Source organism: Protopterus annectens, chromosome 12.part0, assembly GCF_019279795.1.
Source record: "Protopterus annectens isolate FY-2018-M chromosome 12.part0, PAN1.0, whole genome shotgun sequence".
NCBI lineage: Eukaryota > Metazoa > Chordata > Ceratodontiformes > Protopteridae > Protopterus > Protopterus annectens.
Window position 1 is genome coordinate 885,163,577 of NC_056746.1, and position 26,128 is coordinate 885,189,704.

At 38.8% G+C, this 26,128-nt stretch overlaps 1 protein-coding gene across 6 annotated transcripts in view; it reads left to right on the forward strand.

Moving 5' to 3' along the window:
* The window catches only part of ZMYND8 (zinc finger MYND-type containing 8), a 1,698,999-nt gene that overhangs the window by 376,837 nt on the left and 1,296,034 nt on the right, over positions 1 to 26,128 (forward strand). For all 6 annotated transcript variants that reach the window (XM_044089914.1, XM_044089913.1, XM_044089918.1 and 3 more), the window contains one exon: positions 4,007 to 4,152. In XM_044089914.1, coding sequence (XP_043945849.1) covers positions 4,007 to 4,152 — 146 coding nt within the window. The remainder of the gene's footprint in view (positions 1 to 4,006; positions 4,153 to 26,128) is intronic.

Sequence of the window (26,128 nt, forward strand, 5' to 3'; positions counted from 1 at the left end):
ATGGCATTGGCTGCCCATTTTATACACTTGACGTCATGGAAGAAGCGACCGCATCCAATGCAGAAATCCCAAGACTATGGTATGCGGGCCGACTGAGGGCTTACCTGCAGGCAGATAACCCAAGTGTGATGACTGCAACAGTGAATACACTCTAACATCTACATTTATGGTAAGTGTACACAACTGTACCGTGTCAGCACTCTCAACTTCTAGAGACCTCTCTCCCGCTAATCCCCTGTATAAGGGCCGAGTTTCTCTGGTGGGCAGGGGCCTGTACCAAGAACAAGGGTCTTCCCTTCATCCTCCCCCCTTCCGGCCAAACCATCACCACCGATGGCTCAGACATTGCTTGAAGCGCTCACCTAGTAGGCAGGTGAACCCAAGGTCTTTGGGATGCCCAGCACCTTCCCTTACACATCAATCAGAAAGAAATTATGGCAGTGCAAAAGGCTCTGACGTTCTTCAAACCCCATCTCAGGCCAAGGGTTCCCTTTATCAAAACTGACAACACCACAGTAATGTGGTATATCAACAGACAAGGAGGGACCCAATCTTACCCTCTGTGCAGGCTAGCCATGAACCTCTGGCTGACAGCCTCCTCCATGGGTCTGCACCTAATTGTCCAATACCTACCAGGGGTCGACAACACCCTGGCAGACCACATAAGCATAAACTTACTGGACCCCCATGAATGACAGCGCCACAGAAAAATCTTTCTGCAAGTCACTCAGGAGTGGATAACTCCGGAGGTGGATCTTTTTGCTTTGCACCTCAGCTACCAGCTGGAAATATTCTGTACCAGGGAGTATCACCGCCTTGCATGGAAGGTGGATGCCTTGACCTTTCCCTGGAACTCCCTCTTTGTGTATGCATTCCCTCCTCTGCCTCTTATCCCAAGGTACTGATCAAAATAAGGGAGGAGAGACCAAAGGCCATCCTTATTGCTCCAGATTGGCCCAGACAGCATTGCAGCTCCCCCTGATCTCAGACCTCTTGACCCAGGTGGGGGAGGAAATGCTGCACCCAGACTTGCAGACTCTGTCTGTCAGCATGGCTAATACTTTAAAAGCAAGCAAGAGGTCCCTGTTAAGCAAACAGGTCCTAGACATTGTCACTGAGGCCAGAAGGTCCAGCACCAGAAAATCTTACACAGGGAAATGGAAATGATTCTGCTGCTGGTGCCAGTACCTCTCAACCTTCCATCCCTCTTATTTTGGACTGTGTAGCAGAGTTACTCAATAGTGGCCTTTCCTTCTCTTCTATTAAAATCCATGCCTCAGCCATTTCAGCTCATTTCGATTCAGAACAGCCCCTCTTCTCATGTCCTTTGATTAAACAATTCCTCTGAGGGTCTTCTAATATGAGACCCCCCAGAAGGTCACCCACGGCAGCCTGGGACCCGAATTATGTTTTAGAAAAGCTAACCTTACCTCCATTTGAACCTGCTGCTTCAGTAGAATTGAAATACCTCTCCTGGAAAACTGCTTTCCTACTAGCTCTCACCTCAGCCAGAAGGGTTTCAGAACTTCAGGCACTCATGGCCGTTGAGCCCTACATCATTTTCCATGCAGACAGGGTCTCCTTGAGGACTAATCCCTCCTTTATGCCCAAGGTGGTATCTGATGTGACCCTCAACCAGGTCATACATCTACCCACCTTCTTACCACCCAACCCTCAAACCAAGGGGGAAAGAATTCTGCACTCACTAGATATACACAGACAACTCGGATACTACTTGGACTGTACTAAACCCTTCAGAAAAACAGACCAGCTTCTTGTCAGCTTTGCCCCAGAGCAGAGGGGAAGCCCATTTCCAAGCAAACCATTTTCAAATGGATATCACACTGTATCCATCTCTGCTACAGACTACATGGGAAATCACCCTCTAAGGCTATTCATACCCATTCCACTAGGGCAGCCTCCACTTCCACAGAATTCCTCAGAGGAGTCCCCACCAGGGACATTTTGGAAGCTGCCATTTGGACTTCTGTCCATACCTTTACAAAGCATTACCACCTACCTCTTTTCTCAAAGTCTAGGGCAGGGTTTGCCTTTGTAGTTCTGCAGGGCTTGCTGACCCATGCCTAGGGCTCTAACCTATCCTTCCATCCCTCTCCTCAGCTTTGGGAGTCCTCCCACAGGTGATGACTGCAGCAGTGAAACATGAAGAACATAGTACAGTTGTGTACACTTACCGTAAATGTAGATGTTAGAGTGTATTCACTGTTGCAGTTCTGGTTTCTCTCCCTCTTTACCCCTTATATCCTCTTTCCCTAGGGGGACATAAGCTTCCCATGGTGGCTTTTAGTGACCAGGACCAATTTACCATATTTCCTTGTGCTTCTGACAGGTTAGGACAAGAAAAACTGATGTAATGGTGTCGGCTGCCTTGCTTTATAGCACTGACAACCTGACGTTAGACTACAGACGACAGTAGCCGACACAGAAAAACATTGACTCTGGTATCTGGGCCGGCCGAGGGCTACCACAGCAGGGATAACCCACAGGTGATGACTGCCAACAGTGAATACACTCGAACATCTACATTTATGGTAAGTGTACACAACTGTACTTTCATCCTTGCCCAAACTTCCTATAGTCCATTCCACAATGTCTATGGAGGTTTCTTCAGCCTTTTGGTCAAGGGCTTCTTTGGATGATATTTGTGCAGCTGCAACTTGAGCTAATTCTCGCACTTTCATTGAGCATTACAAATTAGATTTGATTTCTAGGAACAGAGTGGCCTTTGGCTCTGCAGTGCTCCAGAAAATCCTTCCATGACGGCCTTCCAAGGTTACAGTAGCTGGGGACTCTGTCCCATCAGTTGTGGAATGAATGAAAAGGACAACATCAGATAAAAAAGTTAAGTACTCACCATAAAGTTCCATCTTTGTTGTCCATTTTCATTCTTTCTCAACTTCCTCCCATCTTCCACCATCCATTGCTTCTTGAGTGATCTAAGAGTTGTACAGGAACCTCTGTTCCTTGCTTGAGCTCCAGCTTCTTTGTTCCTTTCTCCTTTTTACCTTTGTTAGACAATATTCTAGGGTGCCCCTTTATATCTTGGGGCAGCAAACTCGATCAAAGGTATTTTAGGTTGTTGGAGCATTATGGGTAAAGGGAGGAGCTCAAGAGTTTAGGATCCAAAAATCTGGTAGAAGTGGCCACGTCGGATCACAGTCTTGGATGCAAACCCATCAGTTAAAGAAGAATGAAAATGGACAACACAGATGGAATGTTTTAGTGAGTACACTACTTTATTACAAGACAGGTATGTTGACATAGAAAGATAAAACACATTGATCCAGGTGACTCAGGTTTGATTAACAGCCCACACAGTGGAGGAGTGGTGGTGAGGGGATATGCATGGCTGTTACTGCTTGCTTTTCTTAGGGTGGAGGGGCCAGTATACATAGCTGGGCACCCTGTGTTACAATCCCCAGTGGAGACCAGAGAACACACAGAGTTGATGTCTAAAGTTGGGAGGGGCCAATGATTTCTTCTGCCATGGAGGTGGGTGACATCCTTCAGTGTCCCATTGCACATCTCTCCCTCTTGGACTGTTTACAGGCATGCAAAGATGAAAATAAGGCTGTAAGTAGGGGGGGGGGCAACAACAGTCTTTGTAAAGATGGTCTGATCTAAAAAAAATGGATGGAAACACTTATATATTCTTCTGGTAAAAAAAAAAAAACTAGAGAAATTGTTTTCCCCCTTCACTTCTTTGAGAATTTTTATATGTAGGTCTTTCCTGCATTAATATTTCATGTAGGAGTTTCACGGCTTTTTATTTGAAGCAGTAGGCTCTCACAAGTTTTCTTGCCCTTTAATTTATGTGGAATATATTGTCTTGTGCTTGGTTACTGAGTTTCAAAAAAAAAAAAAAAAAAAGAGCAGTAGACAGATGCCCTTACTCATTACTTTTTTGTGCATATTAATTTGGATCTGCATGCCAGTATTGGGAGATGTTCTGGAATTTTATGGATTCTTTAATTTTTATTTTTAGATCCAGGGTCAGCAGAACGTGCTGCACAAAAGAGAAAGTTGCCTAGTCCTCAGCATTCTTCAAATGGACATTCACCTCAAGACTCAGCAACTAGTCCTTTTAAAAAGAAAAAGAAGCCCGGATTAGTGAACAATAATAAAGAACAGGTACAGTGTCTTGTGCATGAGCAATGCTGATTGTTAAGGAAGTTGTGCTTTTTTAAATTTGACAAGTATTTGTTTCATACAGCAGCACCACAAATGAGAACTTTTGTGTGAAATGAGAGACATTACTTAGTGAATAAAAAAATGTAAGGGTAGCCACACATCAAGCCTGTACTGGTTTCCTTTGTGCACACGTTTGTGCTTGCATGTGTTAGTGTGTGTGTACATGCACTTGCATGTGTACTTCTGTCTCCCACAGATGAGTTGCATTAAACCTTTGGGGTTTGGTTATTTCAGCCCTGATATGGAACATACTTTACTAACTCATTTAGTGTGTGGCTGGAGGGCCTATTATTCTTTAATGTCTACTAGATGGCTACAAATGTATTTTGCCTTGTCTTACTACAGTGTTATGACTTTGAGACACACTGAGCAGAGCAGGAGAATGAGAGCAGTTGGGGCAGCGTTGTTCTCTATTAATTACATTTGCAGCAGATTGTGTGCTCAATACTTAAGTAGCACAAGACTTGGAAACTGAATTCTTTATCTAGTAAGCCATAATCCAACAAAACATTCAGAAATGTTCTCATTGCTTACTTTATTCAGGAAGCACTTTGGTCTTGATCAGCCCACTGTTGAAAGCTAAAGGCTGAATAGTGTTTGTAGCTTACAAGCACATCATCCATTTTCTTTGACAAAAACGGACTTCACTTACAGTTCCTCTTCCCTTGTTTTGACGACCAGTTTTGTATAACCCTTTTAGTTATTTTGATTTCTTATTTCTTGGTGCAAAATTCAGATTTTGTAAAGCTTCTTTTGCATGAGCAGTAATTTGCTGCCGCAGGTATTAGGATGACTTGGAACCGCATTTTCCTAGCTAAGTCCCACCCACAACTCATTAAAACTCTGCTATAGGAGAATAGTTTAATGCTTTCCTGTTGTTGAAGAGTTTGAATTTGCACTTAATGACTACAGGCTGCTTTAAGGAGAAAAAACATTTTCACGTATTACCAGAATTTTTTGTGTTTTCATATACTATCAGCAGAATTTTTTACACATGTATTATAATATTGTAGTTTTAAGTTACTTTTCTTCCCTAATGTGTGGTGTTTACTTGATTTTGTTTTTCTTTCCAATCAGTGCCTCATCTAGATGCCCTTCTTTTGCAGCCACAGCTTCACAAAAACAAATACTCCTATGGCAAATAAATCCTTCTGCAGGCAAATACCAAATTTGTTTAATTTTGGAGGAATCTCTTGCTACACTCAAGAGGTGTTGTATCTCTATAAGTGGTTTAGCAGCACCATTAGAAAATACCAAAGAAAAGGTCCTCCAATATATCAGAAGCTGCAGAGATTACATCAGGTGCAATATGCTTCTCTCTCCAGGTTTGCAGAGAAAAAGAAAAAGCAAATGGAATACTTTATAGTGACTGTAAGGAATTGAGATGGAAGTATGCCATTGCAGCATGTTACCACAAAAAATAAGTCCATACCCACTTCCTAATGGGAAGTGTAGTCAAAAATAGCTTTAAATCCAAACCAAAAATTACCAACATTACCCAATATTCAGACTTCCAAGATGGCTGCACACTGAGTAACAGCTTGTTTCTAGCTCTCCCAGTGTGAAAAAAAAAAAAACTCGACAGAGAAGGTCAGTAGACTTATGTTTATGGGTAGCTTTCAGTAAGTGGTTAGTAAGTGCACTGCCTGAATGCCAGGAATAAAGAAATACAGAAGACCTGGAAAAAAAATCCGCTACAAAAAGTGAGGAAGAAACACTGACTGGGGAAAGTTCTGCAGCTGTTCAGCAAAAAGCAATGCATCCTCCAGACATGACTTCAATAACCTACAGGAAGATACAAGACAACTGCATACAGACCTGGATAAAATAAACAAAACACGGATGGAGTGTATCAACACAAGCATCGAAAGGCTGGAAAAGATGGAAGAAGCTTTAAACAGATATTCAGTTGAGATGAGATGATAAAGCTGCAAAAATTTGCGATCAAAATGAAGAAAAGGCTGGGTGAATATGGGACTCCTCAGGAAGAGATGTTTCAAAAAATAATAGAATTAGAGGATAGAGCATGTAGGGAAAACCTGAGATTTTCAGCTATACCAGAGAAGCTGGAGGGAACAGACTCCATTAATTTTATGAAAGCTCAAATAAGCAACTGGACTGGTATTCCACAGCAGTTGTTAGTTGAAAGGACACATTGTGTGTATGTTCCAAACCTAGCTATAAGAAAGCAGCCTAGACCTTTAATAGTAAGGATGCAATCCTACCAGCAGAAGGAGTTGATTCTGACAAAACTGTGACAGAAGGACAAAATACTAAGTGTGAGACAGAGTGTTTGTGGAGAATGATTACTCACTATACACCAAGCAAAAGAGAAGTAAATTAATTTCACTATTCAGAGAATGTCAAGATGCAGGTGTGAGATTCAAACTGTTGTACCCAGCTGTCTTCAAGTTATACTTCCCTGAAGGGACAAAATAATTTTTTGATGAAGTGCATGCTAAGGAGAAAATACAAACGTTTGTCCAACAAAAAGTGAGCTGTGAAATAGGAGGAAATTCTGCTTCTTGTTCCTCTGGTAATAAAGACCACGGAGAGACTGTACCTGTGAAACCTTTTCCAGTATTTCAATAGAAAATGGAGAGAAGGAAGGAAGCATGAGCGTTGACTAGAAGAATCGTGAGTACATTGTAAGTGAAGCAGAGACATGATTTGGGTGATGGAAAAGAAGAGTAATACAACCAGCAATTTATTCTGGGATTACAATGCAATAATTATATTTGTGAAATATGACAGAACAAGAAAATTTGGAAATATTGGATTTTATTTCAAAATTTGTTGGATTTGTGGGGGACTCTAAAGTATATGCCCCACTTCATGCCATTAATGTTCGGAAAAAATGCTTTGGGGAGGAGAGGGGAGAAAGCAAAGTAAAGAAAACAGTACTGTATTTGTGGTGCATGGTTTTCTTTGCATGCTATTTTTTAAGTGTAATGAGGATGGTAAACAGTTGGTGTTTTTCTTTTTCTCCCCTCTTCTGTGTTGCACAGTTTTGAGAAATATAGGTAATACAGCGATAAAGAGCCTGGTTAAAAAGGCATGGCAAAGTTAAAATTAATGTGCTTTTTTCATTCTTCCATGGGGAAATGACTGATTAAGGACCTTAGATTGATTAGTTTTAAGAGAGCGCAAGTAAATGAAAATGAATATTGACTATTATGAGGCTTTATTTTTCTACCAAATGCATGTATGTACACAAAGTAGCAATTTTGCAGCTGGTCATCATGCCTCCATGGAGATGGTCTGATAAAGAGAAACTGGAGATGGCCTGATGGAATGGGATTGGCTGAGAGAAAGAAAAAAAAAAAGAAGACAAGAAAGAGAAATTGGCTAGGACATAATGTTCTTTGAAAACAATCAAATAATACAATAGAGATAATACAAAGCCAATTAGACTTGAAGTAAAGTTTTCTCGGGGTTTTTTAAATGCAACAGGGATACTAATGTAAACAGGTGCTTTTTTCTTTCTCCTTTCTCTCTTTTTCTTCAGTTTTAAGAAGTGTAGACATTGCAATGGGAAAAATAAAGGGGGTGGGGAGAAGAGGGGAGAGAGGAAGGGCCTGGTTAAGAGAGTATGACTAAAGAAAAATCAGTGTTTTTCGACTGGGTTAGAACCCTAGGCGTTATTTAGTAACAAGTTTATTACAAAGCATGTAAATGAAAAAGCATATTGAATATTATAATGTTTTTTTTTTTCTGGTAAACAAGGTACCCTTAGTTTTGTGTCTGGTTTGCATGTCACTAGAAGACAGTTTGATAAAGAGATATGTCTTGGAGAAAGTGTTTACTGAAAGCATTCGGGTTTTCGCAGCTGGGAGGGCTACAAACAGTCAAACTCAAATAGCACTTACTAATGGCAGAGGCTGTACCATGCATCTTAGCATGACTAACCCTTCTTTTTGGTTAACTCCAGCCTGTCTTTGTGGTTATCAACTTAGAACCTTTGTTTTTATTACGTAGCAAATACTTCAGTTTTGGAAGATGTATATAGTTTTGTGTGTTCAGTTGTTTTTTAGGGGTGGTGGGGGTTTGTTCTGTTTGAAGGCTTTCAAAAAAACAAAAAAATTATGGAAGACTTTGCATTGGTGTAAATGGATATGACAACTGCATAAAAGACCAACTGGCCGAACAGTATATACATGTAATATAAAAGTTGGAACTAGACATTTAACCGAAAAGCAGTTATACATAAAAGATGGTAATAATAACTATATAAGAAAATGATGCTTTCTGTAATGTCTTTCAGTTTGAATGGTCTTACAGCTATAAAAAAGAGTAGTGAACTTTATTGACAACTGTAGAGTGCAAAAAGCTGTGCTACAGGAGACACAGCTGGAAAGAACTGAACATGTGAATTTGATAAAGAAAGGTTTTCAGGATGTGGTTATTTAGTGGAATATCTGGGGCAAAGGAAAAGAGGAGTACTTGTATTAATTGCAAGAGGAGCTCCAATAGTGATAGAAGAGAAAATAAAAGAGGATAATGGAAGATATATTGTACTAAGGGGCTACTGCCAAGGGAGAAGGATTATACTGGCATGTATTTACATCCCACCAAAAACTGCTATAATGGAGTTTAAGAAAATTTTGGGAGAAATCAGTTTTCAGCAAGAAATATTACTTTTAGTTGGAGACTGGAATTTGGTTTGCAACAGTGAAGATGTGTCTGGGGGGCCTAGAAGGGAAAATGTAACAAAGGAGGGTAGGTTTTTGAAGAAAATTATGAAAATGGTTGGCATGGAAGGTGTGAATTCAGTACTAGGAGTTTGGAATTAATTTACATATTATTCACCGAGATACAAAAACTGGGCTAGGCTAGATAGAATTTATATCTCTCAGGAACATGTGCATTTAACTGAATGTTTTGAAATGCACCCAATAACTATTTCAGATCATATGCCAGTAATTAAAATAAAATTGGAAGGTAATGAAATAAAAATGAGAAGACTGATGCTTTCCTACCTAGGAATGGGTTTTGGTAGTAATTCAGGAGCTATTAGGGAAGATAGAATTTTCTTCTGAAAACATAGCTAGGGAGTGGGATAAAATTAAAGTGGAGTTTAAAACTAGGGTGGAAATAAAGGGAGATATGATTAAAAAGTAACCAGAATTATTTAGAGGGACTGACAAATGTATTGCAGAATAGGGAGAATCTCTCAGAACAAGAGGAGCAACTGCAGAGTGCTAAACAGAAAATAAGGGATTACCTCGATAATATGCACAAGTTTAGAAAGATTGCTGTTAAGCAACTGTTTTTTTTTTTAAAATAATTCTAGAACCTTTGCACAACTCCTGTGGCGAGAGAAAGTGGAAAGGGCTGTCATCAAGCTTAGGGAGCCTATAACAAGGAAGATAACGAGAAATCCTGTAGACGTATTAGAAATATTTTGGAAATTTTATGAAAGTTTGTATAAAGTAGAGAAATATGGAAATCAAGAAAAGGTACAAATGGAAATGTTTATGGAAGAAATAAATCTGCCAAGGTTAGAGGTAGATGAGGCTCAATTACTAATGGCCATTTTTACCTCATCTCTTCCCATCCTATGTATAACCAATCTACAGGAAGGTCCCCTGGAATAGATGGTATTCCTGTGGAAGTTAGGAGGGAAAAAAATGATAAAGATCTGGAAGGTTTTAAGAGTATTTTAAGAAGAAGAGAAGTACCATCATCATGGAAGAAGGTGGTGGTAACAGTAATACCCAAAGAGGGTAAAGATCCATCGGATCCAGCTTCATACAGGTCCATTTCAGTACTAAACCATGATTGTAAAGTGTTTGTGTGTAATGGTTAAAAGAAAGGCAAAAGTGAAACCGGACGTGGTAGATATGGATCATTGTGGTTTTGTGGAGGGGAGACAAACATTTGACAATATTAACAGAACACTAATGGTCCAGAGGGAAGCAGAATGTAAGAAAATGACACTTTCATGGGTGGGTCTTGATGCAGAGAAAGCATTTGAAAGAGAAGACTGGGACTTCTTGAGCAGGGCAATGGAAGCATTTGCTTTCCCTGATAAAATTATAAGGTTGATTAGAAGTATGTATGTATGAGGGATGGAGGTGAAAATTAAAGTGGGTAGGGTCCTCTCTGATAACTTCTGCTTGAGTAAAACCATGCAGGGTTGTGTGCTTTCCCCTTTGTTGTTTGCATTATATTTAGAACCATTGACAAAGAAAGTAAGGGACTCAGAAATTCAAGGATATAATTGATATGGTGGTCAGGAAAAGCTGTCTCTATTTGAAGATGATATTTTATACATGACAAAACCAGAAAGGGACATTACAGTGTTGCGGAACATTTTAAGACTGTTTCAAATCTTCTCAGGATGCAAAATTAATGAAGCTGGAACAAAGTCAATAATGGTAAATTATGCACCCACACATGAATTGGTCCAACATTATCCATATTTATGGGGGACATGATAAAATGAAATATTTAGGAGTATGGATTAAAAACGGCTCTGTTGTGGCAGCTAAAGGATATGTGGAAAGAGGCTAAACAGAAGATAATGCAAAAACTGAGAAACTGCAAGCTTTGTTATATGGGTATAGATACTAAGATACAAGCCATTAAAATGTTTTTAGTCCCTTTAGTGTTGTAAATGGGTCAGACATATTTTAGCAACCAGAGGATAAGCTGTGGATAGCAAAAAGTTGAAGGATTTGATCTGGGAAGGGAAGGCAACAAAGGTTAAGTTGGGATAAGCTGATTCTTCTAAAAGAAAAAAATCAAAGTTCCGTGTAGACAAACAAAATAGTTGCTTTAATCACAAAAATAAAAACAATTTCAACTGAATGAGCGCTTTCGTCTGCCCAAAGCAGACTTCATCAGAATACTGAATACAAGGTGCCTCTGTTTTTTATACAGTTTTTTTAAAAAGTTTAATTAATGAATGAATAGCTAATTGAACCTATGAATTAGGTAACAATTAAACAATTTTACAATTTCATGTGAATTTAAAGAAAGACACTTTAAATGAATGGGTTGTATACCTAGTAAGGTGATTTGGTTTTGAAATAGCATTTAAAATACCCTTTAAAATACATCTTAAAATGCATATGTGCCTAAAAAATTAATATATTGTAAATCAATAATTTGTTTGGTTTGAGGTAGTTACTGTGATTGAAATAATTTATATATAAACCTGAGGTGAATGTAAACTATTAAAAACTATTAAAAACTGTGCACATAGAGAAAATAAATAAATAATCCATAGGAAAAATGCATAGTAAAAATGCAAACTTCTGTTTGAGTACAAAATGTACAACTGTTTGTATCTAAAAATGTTGTTGGTTAAAAAACATACTGTGCAATTGTGTTCTTAAAAAATGTTAAAAGATTTTCATATAAATTTTCATACATAAAAATTCAATATAAATGTAGGGTGTGTTGTATATTTTGTGAATTAATTTGTAGAAATTAGTAAACTTTTTAGTATAAATACATAAATACAAAACAACTAGCAAGGTAACAATTCTAGTCAATATTTGATGTATTAGTCACAGCAAACAAGTAGTCTACACCTGGGTACATAGATATGACCACATAGTGTTATATTTTCAAATTTTTATAAAAGTCCTTTTGTAAAATTAAAATAATTTAACCTTATATATCAAGCTAAGGAAACAAAATATTTAGACTCTAGAGGCTTTGTCTATTAAAATTGCTTTAATATTAATATATTCATTGAGTCCCGGTGGGATATTTGATTTTAGTCTCAATTGCCATTTAATTTCCTTCTGAAGTAAAATATTTTTACTATCACCTCCCCTGGGGTCCGTTTTAATAAGTTCCAAGATTCCAAACTTAAAATCTATGAAACCAACACAATCAATAGAATGTTTGTAAAGTGCGCTAGTCTCTTTTCTCTTTTTAATATCATTCACGTGTTCATAGATTCTCTCTCTGAATAAAATAAACCCTTATTCATTCATCATTATTCATTTTTAGGACTGCTACAAATTTTAAAAGACTATTTGAAACTGAGAATACAAAATTTGATAAAAAGAAAGGTTCCACTAAATGTGGCAGGTGTAGACAATGCCCATACATTAATCAAACTGAGGAAATAAAACTTGAAAATGGCTTAAACTGTAAAATTGCCTTTTGCAAAGGTAACTGTCGTAGTAGGATGCTAGTATATTTGGCCATTTGTACTAAATGTCCCTCCTTCTATGTGGGTAAGACCGAGAGGACTTTTAGAGAGAGAATCTATGAACACGTGAATGATATTAAAAAGAGAAAAGAGACTAGCGCACTTTACAAACATTCTATTGATTGTGTTGGTTTCATAGATTTTAAGTTTGGAATCTTGGAACTTATTAAAACGGACCCCAGGGGAGGTGATAGTAAAAATATTTTACTTCAGAAGGAAATTAAATGGCAATTGAGACTAAAATCAAATATCCCACCGGAACTCAATGAATATATTAATATTAAAGCAATTTTAATAGACAAAGCCTCTAGAGTCTAAATATTTTGTTTCCTTAGCTTGATATATAAGGTTAAATTATTTTAATTTTACAAAAGGACTTTTATAAAAATTTGAAAATATAACACTATATGATCATATCTATGTACCCAGGTGTAGACTACTTGTTTGCTGTGACTAATACGTCAAATATTGACTAGAATTGTTACCTTGCTAGTTGTTTTGTATTTATACTAAAAAGTTTACTAATTTCTACAAATTAATTCACAAAATATACAACACACCCTACATTTATATTGAATTTTTATGTATGAAAATTTATATGAAAATCTTTTAACATTTTTTTAAGAACACAATTGCACAGTATGTTTTTTAACCAACAACATTTTTAGATGCAAACAGTTATACATTTTGTACTCAAACAGAAGTTTGCATTTTTACTATGCATTTTTCCTATGGATTATTTATTTATTTTCTCTATGTGCACAGTTTTTAATAGTTTTTAATAGTTTACATTCACCTCAGGTTTATATATAAATTATTTCAATCACAGTAACTACCTCAAACCAAACAAATTATTGATTTACAATATATTAATTTTTTAGGCACATATGCACTTTAAGATGTATTTTAAAGGGTATTTTAAATGCTATTTCAAAACCAAATCACCTTACTAGGTATACAACCCATTCATTTAAAGTGTCTTTCTTTAAATTCACATGAAATTGTAAAATTGTTTAATTGTTACCTAATTCATAGGTTCAATTAGCTATTCATTCATTAATTAAACTTTTTAAAAAAACTGTATAAAAAACAGAGGCACCTTGTATTCAGTATTCTGATGAAGTCTGCTTTGGGCAGACGAAAGCGCTCATTCAGTTGAAATTGTTTTTATTTTTGTGATTAAAGCAACTATTGTCTGTCTACACGGACCTTTGATTTTTTCTTGGTGGAGTACTATACTTTTTTTGTGACTTGATTCTTCTAAAAGGACAAGGTGGAGATTACCCATTTTGAGGGGGTATTTTAGACCAACACAGTTAAGGCTTTTCTATATAGCACAAGCAGAAAACTATAATTCAAAGTGGAAAAGAATGATAACAGGGAGGAAGAAATAAGGAGAGATTGGGATTTTGGATGCAGACTCTTAAGGACAACTTCAAAAATCAGAGTATTAAATCCATAAAATAGCAGGGAGTATTCTAAGACCTAAACATCACGGGAATGGAGAAAAGAGATTTTGCTGATAGGGATGACTGTGATTAGGGATACAGATAATGTGCAAGAGGGGGCTGGAATTTATTGAAGAAAACTGGTAAAGGAACCAAGGTATTGGGAGCAAATTACTGGAAAGGGAAAAGTAATAGAATGGGAAGAAGCCAAGAATGTATTTGTACTGCAGTTTACAGATTATCTTCCCTAAAAAGGGTTGATATTAGATTATAGGCAAAGAGAAAATAAGGGGCTCCTGAATGAATGACCAGCACTGGTAGCGTTTTTTTAATAGAATCTAGAACAGAAGCTGCCATTCAAAAAGGAATAATTAGTAAAACATATAAAATATTGCATGATAATAAGAATCAATCTTGGGGCTTAGAAAGGATTGGGAAGAGAGATTATAAGCAATTCACAAAGGCAATGGGGGATATATGTATATCTCCCAAATATGCAACAAAATGTAGAAGATTTAGGATCTTTGCCTGGAAGTGTTTACATAGATATTTTTATACCCCAAGTAGACTCCAAACATTTTTTCTTCAGGTGGATAGCAAATGTTGGAGGTGTGATGGACAATAAAGAGGTGGCTGGGAACATATTTTTTGGGAGTGTAATGAGCTGGCAGACTTCAGGGATTCCTTGCAGACTGCTGTCGGAAATGCAGGGTTAGCAGATTGGATTGATTGGGGATATGATTTTTTTTGAGCTATGATATAGAATCGGAATTGCCTAGACATAGTAAATCCTTGCTGAGCCTAACTATGGTGGCTGCCAAAAAACAGTTACTAGAAAATGGAAATCAGTCTAGACCAACTTTACTAGAAGTAGTGAATATAGCAACAGAGATGAAATAACTGGAATTGGGATCTTTAGAAAAGGGAAGGAGCAAACTACATAGGAAAAATGGGAATTGTGGGAACAATATATGCAGGGAAGGAATGAGGTTTAAGAGGCAGAATTTGAATGATCTGTGTAATGCTCAACTGGCAATGAATGGATAGATTGTAAGTGATGTATAATGTTTGCAACTAAAGTTGTTTCATTGGTGTCTGTGATGTATAATGTTTGCAACTAAAATGGTGTCTGTGTTTGTTTTTCATTTATATGAATGTAAAATTGACTATGTCATATGCGATCATTTAATAAAGATGTTTATTGGGAAAAAAAAGATACAGGAGAACCGCCATTTTAAAACACTGTTACAGAAAACTTTCCAGATCTTTGTCACTTTCTTCCCTCCCAACTTCCCCAGGATACATTCTGTTCTTGGAGACTTTCCCTGTTGATTGATTATACATCATTTTTATCCCATCTCTTCCTGTCTTAGCTTCTAATTTTTGTGTTTCATCTTCCTGTGACTGTGGCATTGTTGTTTTCCATAAACGTGTCCATTTGTGCTTTTTTTGTGATTTCCACATTCCTCTTTTATTGTACAGATTTTTATAAAATTTCCAAAATATCTCTAATACCTCTGTAGGATCTCTGTTTTTCTCGTTGTAGGCTACCTATGTTTGGTGGCACTGTTTTTCTAATTCTTGTTGCCCAAGTCATTGCAGTAAAGGTTTGTATACTAGAATTGTCAAAACATAGTTAACAGCAGCCTTTTTAAGCTCATGCATGTTTTGCTGTTACACAAATACTTTTTTTCCCTTTAGCATTCTGCAGTTCCTTTCTTGTTCTGTGACATTCCCATTATTCTGCAATACTTTTTTTTGTCAACCTCTCTAAATAATTCCTGATGTTCATCGTGCATACAGCGGCAGTCATAACAGATGGGTTCTCCTGCCGTCAGGCGGGTCCTCGGTCGGCCGAATTCCAAAGTCTAGGTCCGGCGTCGGTTGCTGTCGCTTTCTTTCCTGACGTCAGTGCGACAGGGGTATATAAGACACAGCCGACGCCATTTTCTTCAGTCTTTTTTGCCGCGCGGTGCCCGAAGCAGAAGCAGTCCGCAAGTGCCGGTCGGCCAGCTCCTGAAATTACGAAAACTTAGAAACCGAAGTCTTCTTTAAAGCTAAGTACCCCGTTGGGGAAACTTTTCTTGCCTCAGACCGATGTCAGACAAAGTTAACAATTGTATTTCTTGTGGGAAGCAAATACCGCATAAGGATTTCCATTCCCTCTGTATACCTTGTTTAGGCCCAGACCACGACGTCTCGGGCTGTCGCTTTTGTGCTACTTTCAATAAACGCACTATTAAGCGTCGGGCAGAGTTCGCCCAGCACTTTTTTGGTAAAGCTTTTAATTATAAAATGTCGTCGGAGACTCCGACTACTGTTTTGTCCAAAAAACGCAAGGACAAAGACCGACACGCGAGGTCCGCGGTCTCCACCGACGCCACGCCAAAACCGGCTACACATGCTCCGGTTCTCAGCGAGGCGCCTACACAGCCCCTGACTACCGACGACACTTCTCTGGCGGTGTCTTCTGTAACCGAGACCGCAGGTCCCTCGGCCCATACCCTGACTACAGCTACCGAAGCCACTGTGAGTGTTGAGCCTCTTAATGTGGACAGGTCCACTTCCACCCATGGTGTATTCAGACCTTCTTCTTCCTTTTCCATAAAGGCCTTTACTAAGTCTAAATCAGCCATGCATTCCAAGAGGCCTGTTGCACAGGGCCCATCTCCAGGCCCCATGCTTAAAAAGCAGATGCTCAAAATGGCTGAGGATTTAATTACTCTTATCAGGGGTTCCCAACCCCCGCCGGACAAGAGACCCAGAGTGGAGGAAGATTCCCCCTCTTCTGACCCAGGGCTCCATTATTTCAGAACATTCTGATGAAGAGGAACATTCGTACTCCCCTTTTGAAGATTCTGATGCAGAGCAGTCCATCCCTTCTGTATCCCCCCCAGAGGACTTTTCTTTCGGGGAAACCTTGCATACCTTGAGGGAACACTTCCATTGGGAAGGCCAAGATTTTTCAGATTCCAAGAAAAGGCTTAGGAATTTCTTTGCTACCTCAGCACAGACCTCTGGCGATACCTCCTGTCTTGGACATTCTTGATGATGTTTACTCGGAGGCTTGCCTTAATCCGGATTCCCTGCCTCCTGCCCCAGTCAAGCCTGATAGGTACTACAGAGTTCCTAACTCACACCAATTTCTTTACAAAAGCCATAATGCTGACCCAGAAACCATTTATCAAGGCCCCAAGGGAATGAAGGCCTCTACTGCTAAGAATCCATTACCTTCCGAGAGAGAGTCTAGATCCTTAGGTGGGGAAAAAGGTATATACCTCGGCCACCCTAGCCATGAGGGCCTTAAATTGTCAGTTCCATATGCTTAAATATCAGCAGTTTCTGTTATCACAATTAAAGAATAAAATGTCACAACCTGAACAACCAGATTTGAAGGAGTTGCAGGATATGATTCATAGTGCAGAACAAGTGGGTAAACACACCTTACAATGTGGCTATGATGCTCTAGAGGCCTCAATTAGAGCTGCTGTTACAGGATCAGTCATTCGTAGACATGCCTGGCTTAGGGAACAAACCTTGCCTGATCATGTTAAGGCTAAACTACTAGATGCTCCTTTACAAAAGGATGTATTATTTGGTACTAATGCTGAGGAGGTACTACGGAAAATGGAAGAAAAAGCTAAGTCTATGCAAACTGTCAAAACTTTTCTACAGGTACAACCACCACGTTTTAGCAGAGATTGGCCTTCAAAAAACTGGTCCTTTCCAGCCACGGACAAGCCCCAAAGAGGTAGATACAGGCGCACAAGGGGCAGAGGACAATCTCAAGGATCATATAGAGGCAGACAGTGCAAATCTCAAGCACCAAGAGGTGGCGAAGACAGTACACAACAATACAGGAAACAAACCCAATGACTTTCCCCTTTGCAGGCCAAGCAAGGCTCAGGTGGCAGCACCCTTGGGAGGAAAGCTGGCATTATTTTCAAAAAATTGGCATTTTGTCACAAAAGACAAATGGATCCTGGACATTATAAACAGAGGCTACAGATTTCATTTTCACGCTCTTCCAAAAATGAGAGGCATGCCGAACCTGCCACACAATCAAAGGGCAGAGGCTCAAATACAAATTTCAAAGCTCATGGACATGAAAGCTATTCAAGAAGTACCTACTCACGAACAAGGTCAAGGTTTTTATTCCAGACTATTCCTGGTACCAAGGAAGGGAACCGACTGGAGACCCATTTTGGACTTATCCATCCTAAACACATTCCTAATCGTACCAAAGTTCAAGATGCTCACCTTACAGCAGCTTCTTGGCATGCTGAACCTGCCACACAATCAAAGGGCAGAGGCTCAAATACAAATTTCAAAGCTCATGGACATGAAAGCTATTCAAGAAGTACCTACTCACGAACAAGGTCAAGGTTTTTATTCCAGACTATTCCTGGTACCAAGGAAGGGAACCGACTGGAGACCCATTTTGGACTTATCCATCCTAAACACATTCCTACTCGTAGCAAAGTTCAAGATGCTCACCTTACAGCAGCTTCTTCCCATGCTGGGCAAGGAGTCTTGGCTGGTAACATTGGACCTCAAGGAGGCATACCTGTATGTCCCAATCAGACAAAGCTGCAGAAGATACCTCAGATTTCTTGCAGGTTCAATCCACTATCAATTCTCTGCATTGCCCTTTGGCTTATCTACTGCGCCCAGAGTATTCACGAAATGTCTGGCATCAGTAATTGCCTACTGCAGACTTCAAGGGATATAAATTTACCCTTATTTGGACGATTGCCTGATCCAAGCGGACAGCAAACACATACTTCTGGAACATCTGGCTTATGTAACATGGTTATTGCATTCTCTGGGATACACAGTCAACAAAGAGAAATCCAGGCTAACACCATCTCAGAAAATAATTTTCCTGGGTGCCAGCCTGGACACAAACACCCAGATGGCCTACCTTACGCCAGAAAAACAGGGGCAACTAACTCAGTACTTCAAGATGCTAGCAATTTGTACCAGGCTAACTGCAAGGAAAATCCTGCAGGCTCTGGGCTTCATGGCATCTTGCATTCTTCTAATCCCATGTGCAAAGTTGCATATGAGGAAACTTCAATGGTACCTAAAAAACCTATGGTCTCAACACAGCCACAGTTTGGAAACAATATTACCACTAATTCCATGCTTGCAAAAGGAATTTCTATGGTGGGCCCAAGCATGCCAAACAAACACAGGTCTACCATTCTGCAAGCCTCAAGCAAATCAAGTCATCCCAACAGACGCCTCAGACTACACCTGGGGGGGCACACATGACAGACAGGTGCATTCAGGGCAAATGGTCCCAAAAGGAAAACCACCTTCACATCAATCAAAAGGAAATGCTAGCAGTGATAAATGCAATTACAGCTTTCAAGGACCTCCTGCATCCAGGGCAATTATTGATAAGAACAGACAACACCACAGTAATGTGGTACATAAACAAGGAGGAACACATTCATACCCCCTGTGCAGGCTGGCCATGTCACTTTGGAACATGGCTCTGGAATGGCAAATCGAGCTCCAAGCACGGTACCTGCCAGGTTTGGAAAACACGCTGGCAGACAATCTAAGCAGAAATATGACAGACCCGCACAAATGGAAGTTGCATCCTCAAGTGTTTACAAAGATAATCCAAGCGTGGGGAAGGCCAGACATAGATCTCTTTGCCTCCCACAAGAATCATCAATTGGCAAAATTGTGCTCAAGGACATTTCATTCAAAGGCCTGGAGAGTGGACGCCCTTTCCTTCAGTTGGGCAGCAAGGACAGTTTACGCCTTCCCACCTTTGCCTCTACTGCCCAAGGTGCTCTTGAAAGCAAGAGCAGACAGACCAAAGATGATACTGATTGCTCCAGACTGGCCAAGACAACACTGGTACCCACTCCTGAGGAGTTTAACACATTCTCCTCCCTGGACCCTACCTCTAATGCCTCTTCTCCTGACTCAGCACAGCTACAAAACTCTTCACAGTCAGCTGAAAACACTCAATCTGGCTGCATGGAAAATTCCTTAACACCACAACAGACCCTACTCTCCAAGGAGGTGCAGGATGTTATTTTGGAGGCCAGAAGGCCATCTACTAGAAAAGCTTACTCCGTAAAATGGAAACGGTTTTGCGCTTGGAATGAGAAAAAGGACCAGGATCCTAGAAAACTGAATTTGCCTCAGATATTACAGTATCTAGCTGAGCTGTTGAACAGTGGACTTTCATTTTCCTCCATCAAAATCCATGCCTCAGCCATTTCTGCAGAATACAACACTGATCCACCCTTATTCTCTCACCCACTCTTAAGGCAGTTCCTCAGAGGGGCTAAGAATATAAGACCCCCAAGGAAACAACCAATACCAGCCTGGGATCTTAATTACATTCTAGAAAAATTAACATTGCCTCCCTTTGAACCAGCTGCCTCAACAGATTTGCAATATTTGTCCTGGAAAACAGCTTTCCTTCTGGCTATTACCTCAGCTCGTAGTGTCTCGGAACTACAAGCCCTCATGGCTGTGCAGCCCTTTCTCATCTTCCATCAGGACAGGGTTTCCCTATGAACCAACCCGTCATTTATGCCTAAGGGAGTATCCAGGGTAGCTTTAAATCAGGCCGTACACTTACCTACCTTTTACCCCAATCCTCAAAACAAAGGGGAAAGGCTGCTACATTCCTTAGACATCCATAGACAGCTACGTTACTATTTGGACAGAACAAAGCCTTTCAGGAAATCAGAACAACTCTTTGTGTCCTATGCTGTAGGAGCTCATGGGAAGCCAATTTCCAAACAGACAATTTCAAAATGGATAGGCCACTGCATATGGTTTTGTTACTCCTTTCATGGCAAATCTGTACCTACAGGCATCAGATCCCACTCCACAAGGGCCACAGCTACCTCTGCAGCCTTCCTCAGAGGAGTCCCTACCAAAGATATTTTGGAGGCAGCCACTTGGAGTTCTGTGCATACCTTCACTAAACACTACCACCTACCTTTATACTCCAAAACTAGAGCAGGCTTTGCCACTGCTGTGTTGCAGGGCATTCTGGCTCCTCCCAGTTCCACCTAGTGCCTACCACCCTGTGCGTAGCTTTGGGATTCTACCCATCTGTTATGACTGCAGCTGTATGCACGATGAACATAGTACAGTTTTGTACCTACCATAAATGTAGATGTTCGAGTGCTAATACAGCTGCAGTCCAGGTTTCCCTCCCTCCTTCCCCTCTGGGTACAGACCAAGTGGCGAACTCCTCATCTTACAACCTGATTGGGTTATCCTCTATGGTGTATTTGCTTGCAACTACTGATTTTTGATTATATTGCATTGCATATATATATATATATATATATATATATTTTGCCTTCCTTCTGGGGGCACCTGACATCTGGGGCAAGAAAGACTGAAGAAAATGGCGTCAGCTGTGTCTTATATACCCCTGTCGCACTGACGTCAGGAAAGAAAGCGACAGCAGCCGACGCCGGACCTAGACTTTGGAATTCGGCCGACCGAGGACCCGCCTGACGGCAGGAGAACCCATCTGTTATGACTGCAGCTGTATTAGCACTCGAACATCTACATTTATGGTAGGTACAAAACTGTACTTTACATTTCCCCATATCTTTCCCTCATATTTCTATCCTATCTTTGAACTATGCTTTCATTGCGCCACTCAATAGCTGTCCCTTTTAAAGAAAATGTTGCTTTCCCCAGCAACTCTCAAATTATTTACATTACTCATTCCTTAAATACACTACTCATTCCTTAAATAGACTACTCCATTCCTTAAATCTCTCTTTTTTGACAGATAAATAGGTGAACAGTAGTGTTTCATTTGTACTTCATTATCCTACCATTTGTCTTAGTTTTTACTGATGCATAATCTGAAATAGTTATTTAATATGTCAAAGCTTTTATTTAAATACACATTCTCTTGTAGAGTATATTGTCTTTCCAGTTTAGCCCAGTTATTGTACCTTGAGGAATATGAAGTAGGTAATGTCTATGTTCCTGCTACTGAATTCAGATGATCTATACCAAATATACTTAATTTCTTCAGACATATACCATCTTTTGATATATTTTCACTTCTGGGTTCCCCACTACATCTTCACTACTGCAAATCAGGTTCCAGTCCCCACCTATACATACTCTCTGCTGATATCTTATTTTTCCCAAAATTCTCTTAAGCTCTCTTAATAGCAGTTTTAGGTGGAATGTAATACATGCCAGCATGATCCTCTTCCCCTGCCAGTAATACTTTACTACCACAAAGCCACCATTATTTTCTTTGTTTTTTTCTCCCTCTCATATCGCTTTTTTTTCTAAACACATTTATTGAGTTATCACTTGTGACATGGGCACATTTACATTCATATAAAAGTAATAATACTGTAATTAACATAAATATTTTACTTCACATACATTGCTATATATCATATAACCTAAGAAACATTACATAAATTATTCAATTCCTGCCTTTTTTTAAAACGAGGGACATGTTTATTAAACCATCACTTACTACTTAGGCAGTTGTACATTCATACAAATGAAAGCAAACCACCGGATACAATCCTAGTTGCAAGCATTCTACATCACAAACCATACTGACACACTTCCAGTTACAAACGCTGTACATCATTTATAATCTACCCAATCTCTCTTGTATCGCTGTTGGAGCCCCTTTAGCAATTGGTATTTTTACTCCCCTTTTCCTTTGCTCCTGGTTTTCTGCTGAATGTCCTCCTGAAACATTTTCTTTGTCAAATTCACATGCTAATTTCTATTCGTGTGTTTCCCTGCAGTGTTACTCTTTTTACTCTGCACTAGTATACTTCAATAATTTCTGCTTTTTGCTTGTATCTGTAAGATATTTACATTTCATGGTAATATGGACAGAGTATTCATTGTGATAGAAGCCATTATTCTTACATGTTGTACATGGCAATTCTTTTGAATGTATGTTTCCAGCTTTTAGTTTACATGCATGCACTGTTAGACTGTTTGAACCCATGTTACATTGGAAGACTTTTTGTATCACTAAAAGCAATCAAATGAAAAAAAAATTTAATAGATTTTCAGAAACCCCATCTCTTTTTTTAACTTCTAGCAAATGCACAAAACTGAGTATATTTTGCAAAAGTGAAGTTTATCCCTAAAATAAGAGTGGTTGCCCTGATTTGACAGCGGCACCCATTGTTACCATCCATTCTAAAATTAAGGGCATTCATGCTTAAGCACAGGTTAAAGCCTGTATTCCACTTATGCTAATTGCTATCTGTTCTTTTCTTTGTTCCCCTCCATGATGTGAACAGTAACATGCCTCCTTTCTGTAAACATTTACATTTTAGCTATTAGAAAAGTGCACCTGGCCACCTTTAAGTAAATAAAATATACTGTCAACTGTAATAAGTGTGTTAAGGTACTAAGACTGTTGGGGAGGGAACTACTTGTATAACTTACTTCTTGCATGTTAAACTGCTTGCAAATGTACCTTTAAATGTTAATTGGAGTCTAACTTCTGCACTTCAGTCTGTAGATAGTGATCAGACCTCTTCAGATTAATTGCTTGCACCTGCAAACATCTCTTCAAACATCTCTTCATGTAAAAGCAATTGGCAATGAAAAGAGCTAGTAATTTTGCAGATGCATGAATATTTGTAAATTTCACTCAGAGCACACTGTTAAGATCTCTGATGAATAATTACTTGCATTTGTAAATTTGTCATCTTCCACTGAAAGCCTTTCTTGTTGAAAACAAAGTCTGTAATGACTTGCATGCCTTTCATTGTTTTCTTATTTTTCAGGTGTATTTGCTTAAAAACATCAGTAGCTTAAACCAAGGGCATTACTTTCATTATCCTCTGTAAAAATCTGAAAAATTATCTTATAATCAGTATACGTTAACACACACACTCAGCAGCCCAAGATCATACCTTTTATATTAAGTTTTACTTGCTTGTTTTAGCCATTCTTACCTTGTTACAGTGTAAAGCTTGGCTAGCCTACAGCAAACATAAAGTTCTTTCTTGCTTTATTATCTTTATAAAGCAAACACTGATGAGAGTTCTCCCACCACACATTTCAGATACCCCTGACTGCACGTTATACAACTCTGCTTTAGAATATGACATGCAGTTTACATCATGAAGTTTTTATACAACTATTAATAACAACAAAACTATTTACTTACAGTTAACTACTTCAATCCCTACAGTTTCCTGCTAATCATTAATGATATAAAATTGGATACATACTTTATAGTTCTCCAACCATTTTAACACAGTCAACTAAATTTGTTTTTCAAAGTCATATTTCATGTATCTGTTCCTATATCCAGCAGTAATTGATGCTTTGCAGTCTTGCATGTATTCACTAATTTCAGTGTTGCTGGTCTTCCTGATCATCTCTGTCAGCCAACACCTTCCAGTTCAAATCCAAGGTACTCTTAGGGCCTTTTTTTTCTGTCTGTCAAACATTTGCTTTTGTAACAATGGACTAGCAAAGTTTCTCTGTGGGGGCTTTGTTATTGTCAGAGGAGTGAGGAGCACAGTCCCCTTCTGCTTGCTGGCTTTGTCTTTGTTGGATAAACTTTATTTCCTCCATAGTATGTTGTGCATCAGAAAATGTTTTTGATCCTCCAGGAAAATAAAAATATTCTGGAGATAGCTGCCCATCACCTGCCTGTTTTCATTATCTTACTGCTGTGATAATGTTTCTTCTCTTCCATCTGGTGTACATTTCAGAATCTTTTTTACATAAACACCTTGCTGTCTCCAATTTTTATTACTTTCCCATCTGTCACAGTTTTGTCAGGAGCAACTGTTCCCTCTGGTAGTACTGGATCATTAATAATATAGGTCTTGACTGCTTTCTCGTGGCCAAATTTACTGCGCACATATGATGCTACCTCTCAAGTTAGTAAATCCTGCTGTGGAGCACCAGTCTAGTTGCTTATTTATACATAGTTAATGCAGTTTGTTCCTTCCAGTTTCTCTGATCCAGCAGAAAATCTTTTTTTTTTAATTGTTCTTCTTGAGAAGCCTTGTGTTCAGGTAGGCTTTTTTTTTTCATTTCAAGATCTGATGTTTGCACTTTTATCAGTTCATCAAATTATCTAGTTAGTTTCCTCTTATTTTTTCTAGTTTATTTGACTTGCATATTCCTTCAGTGTTTCACTTGATTTTGAGCTTCTTTTAAGTGAATTTTATTCATTGGTTTCACTAAATTATTGGACACCATCTCCTTTACCAAACCTTGAACTGCTTTTTGCTGAACATCTGCTTGATTCTGCCCAGACAGGGTTTTTCTTTTCCATTTATTTGGTTGATTTTCTCTTACTTTCTCTAAATTCCTTCTTTGCTAACATCCACACAGTGAAATAGCCAGTAAGTGGATTTTGCCCAAATGGAAAACTTTTGTTGTGTTTGCTTCACAGTTAGCTTTCACACTGAGATACCTCAGATTAATCTGCTGATCAGTGTGCATTTTCTTGGAAGTCTGTTGTGTCTTTTGATGTTGATAATTATATTATTAAAGTGAAAAATGCAGGGAAACTAAGTGAATTGCGACAGTAGTAAATGAAGGAATGATTGTTGTAAAGAGGACCTAGATATGGTTCATAGCATTACCCCAAATAGGTGGGAGAATTGGTGGAAAGAACTCTTTTAGTAGGTGAAATATAATGTGGTGATTGAGAGAGATTGCTTTTAGCTGTGCTAACTCGATGACTACCAAAACGGCTTTTTATAACAAAATGAGTGGATTTATAATAGCCAGAGGGATACAGTAATAATTTGAGGAACAAAGGAGAAAAAAGATGTGGTAAGAGAGAAACTGTTGTAGTAAGGTAAAGTTCCTTGTATGCAGTTTTGGAAAATAGGGGACAGGAGTGAGCAGAAATCAGTAATATTAAAAAATACTGTGAAAAGTATTGGTGTGAACAAAATGTAAGAGGTACTGTTGTGGTAGTCCTATTCCTTTACATTATACGTACATGCACATTATAAGCAAGGATTTAAGTATGGGCCATATATGTGTGTTTTGTGTAAATTGATGCAAAATGGTATGTAGAAGAGATGATTTGAGGAAAGATGAGATGAACACTGTAGCTATATCTCTGTCAAACTATACCCAAAGTGACATAACTACTCCCTTAGCATTCTTGATTTCAGAAGAGGATTCTGGGTTACTACTTTAGTATAATATAAAGATTTAAAGATGCAGTACATTGAGGATTAGGGCATTAAACTGTTTGGTTCACTTGATTTCTTACTAGATGTTCTTCGTGTTTCACTGTTGCAGTCATTAC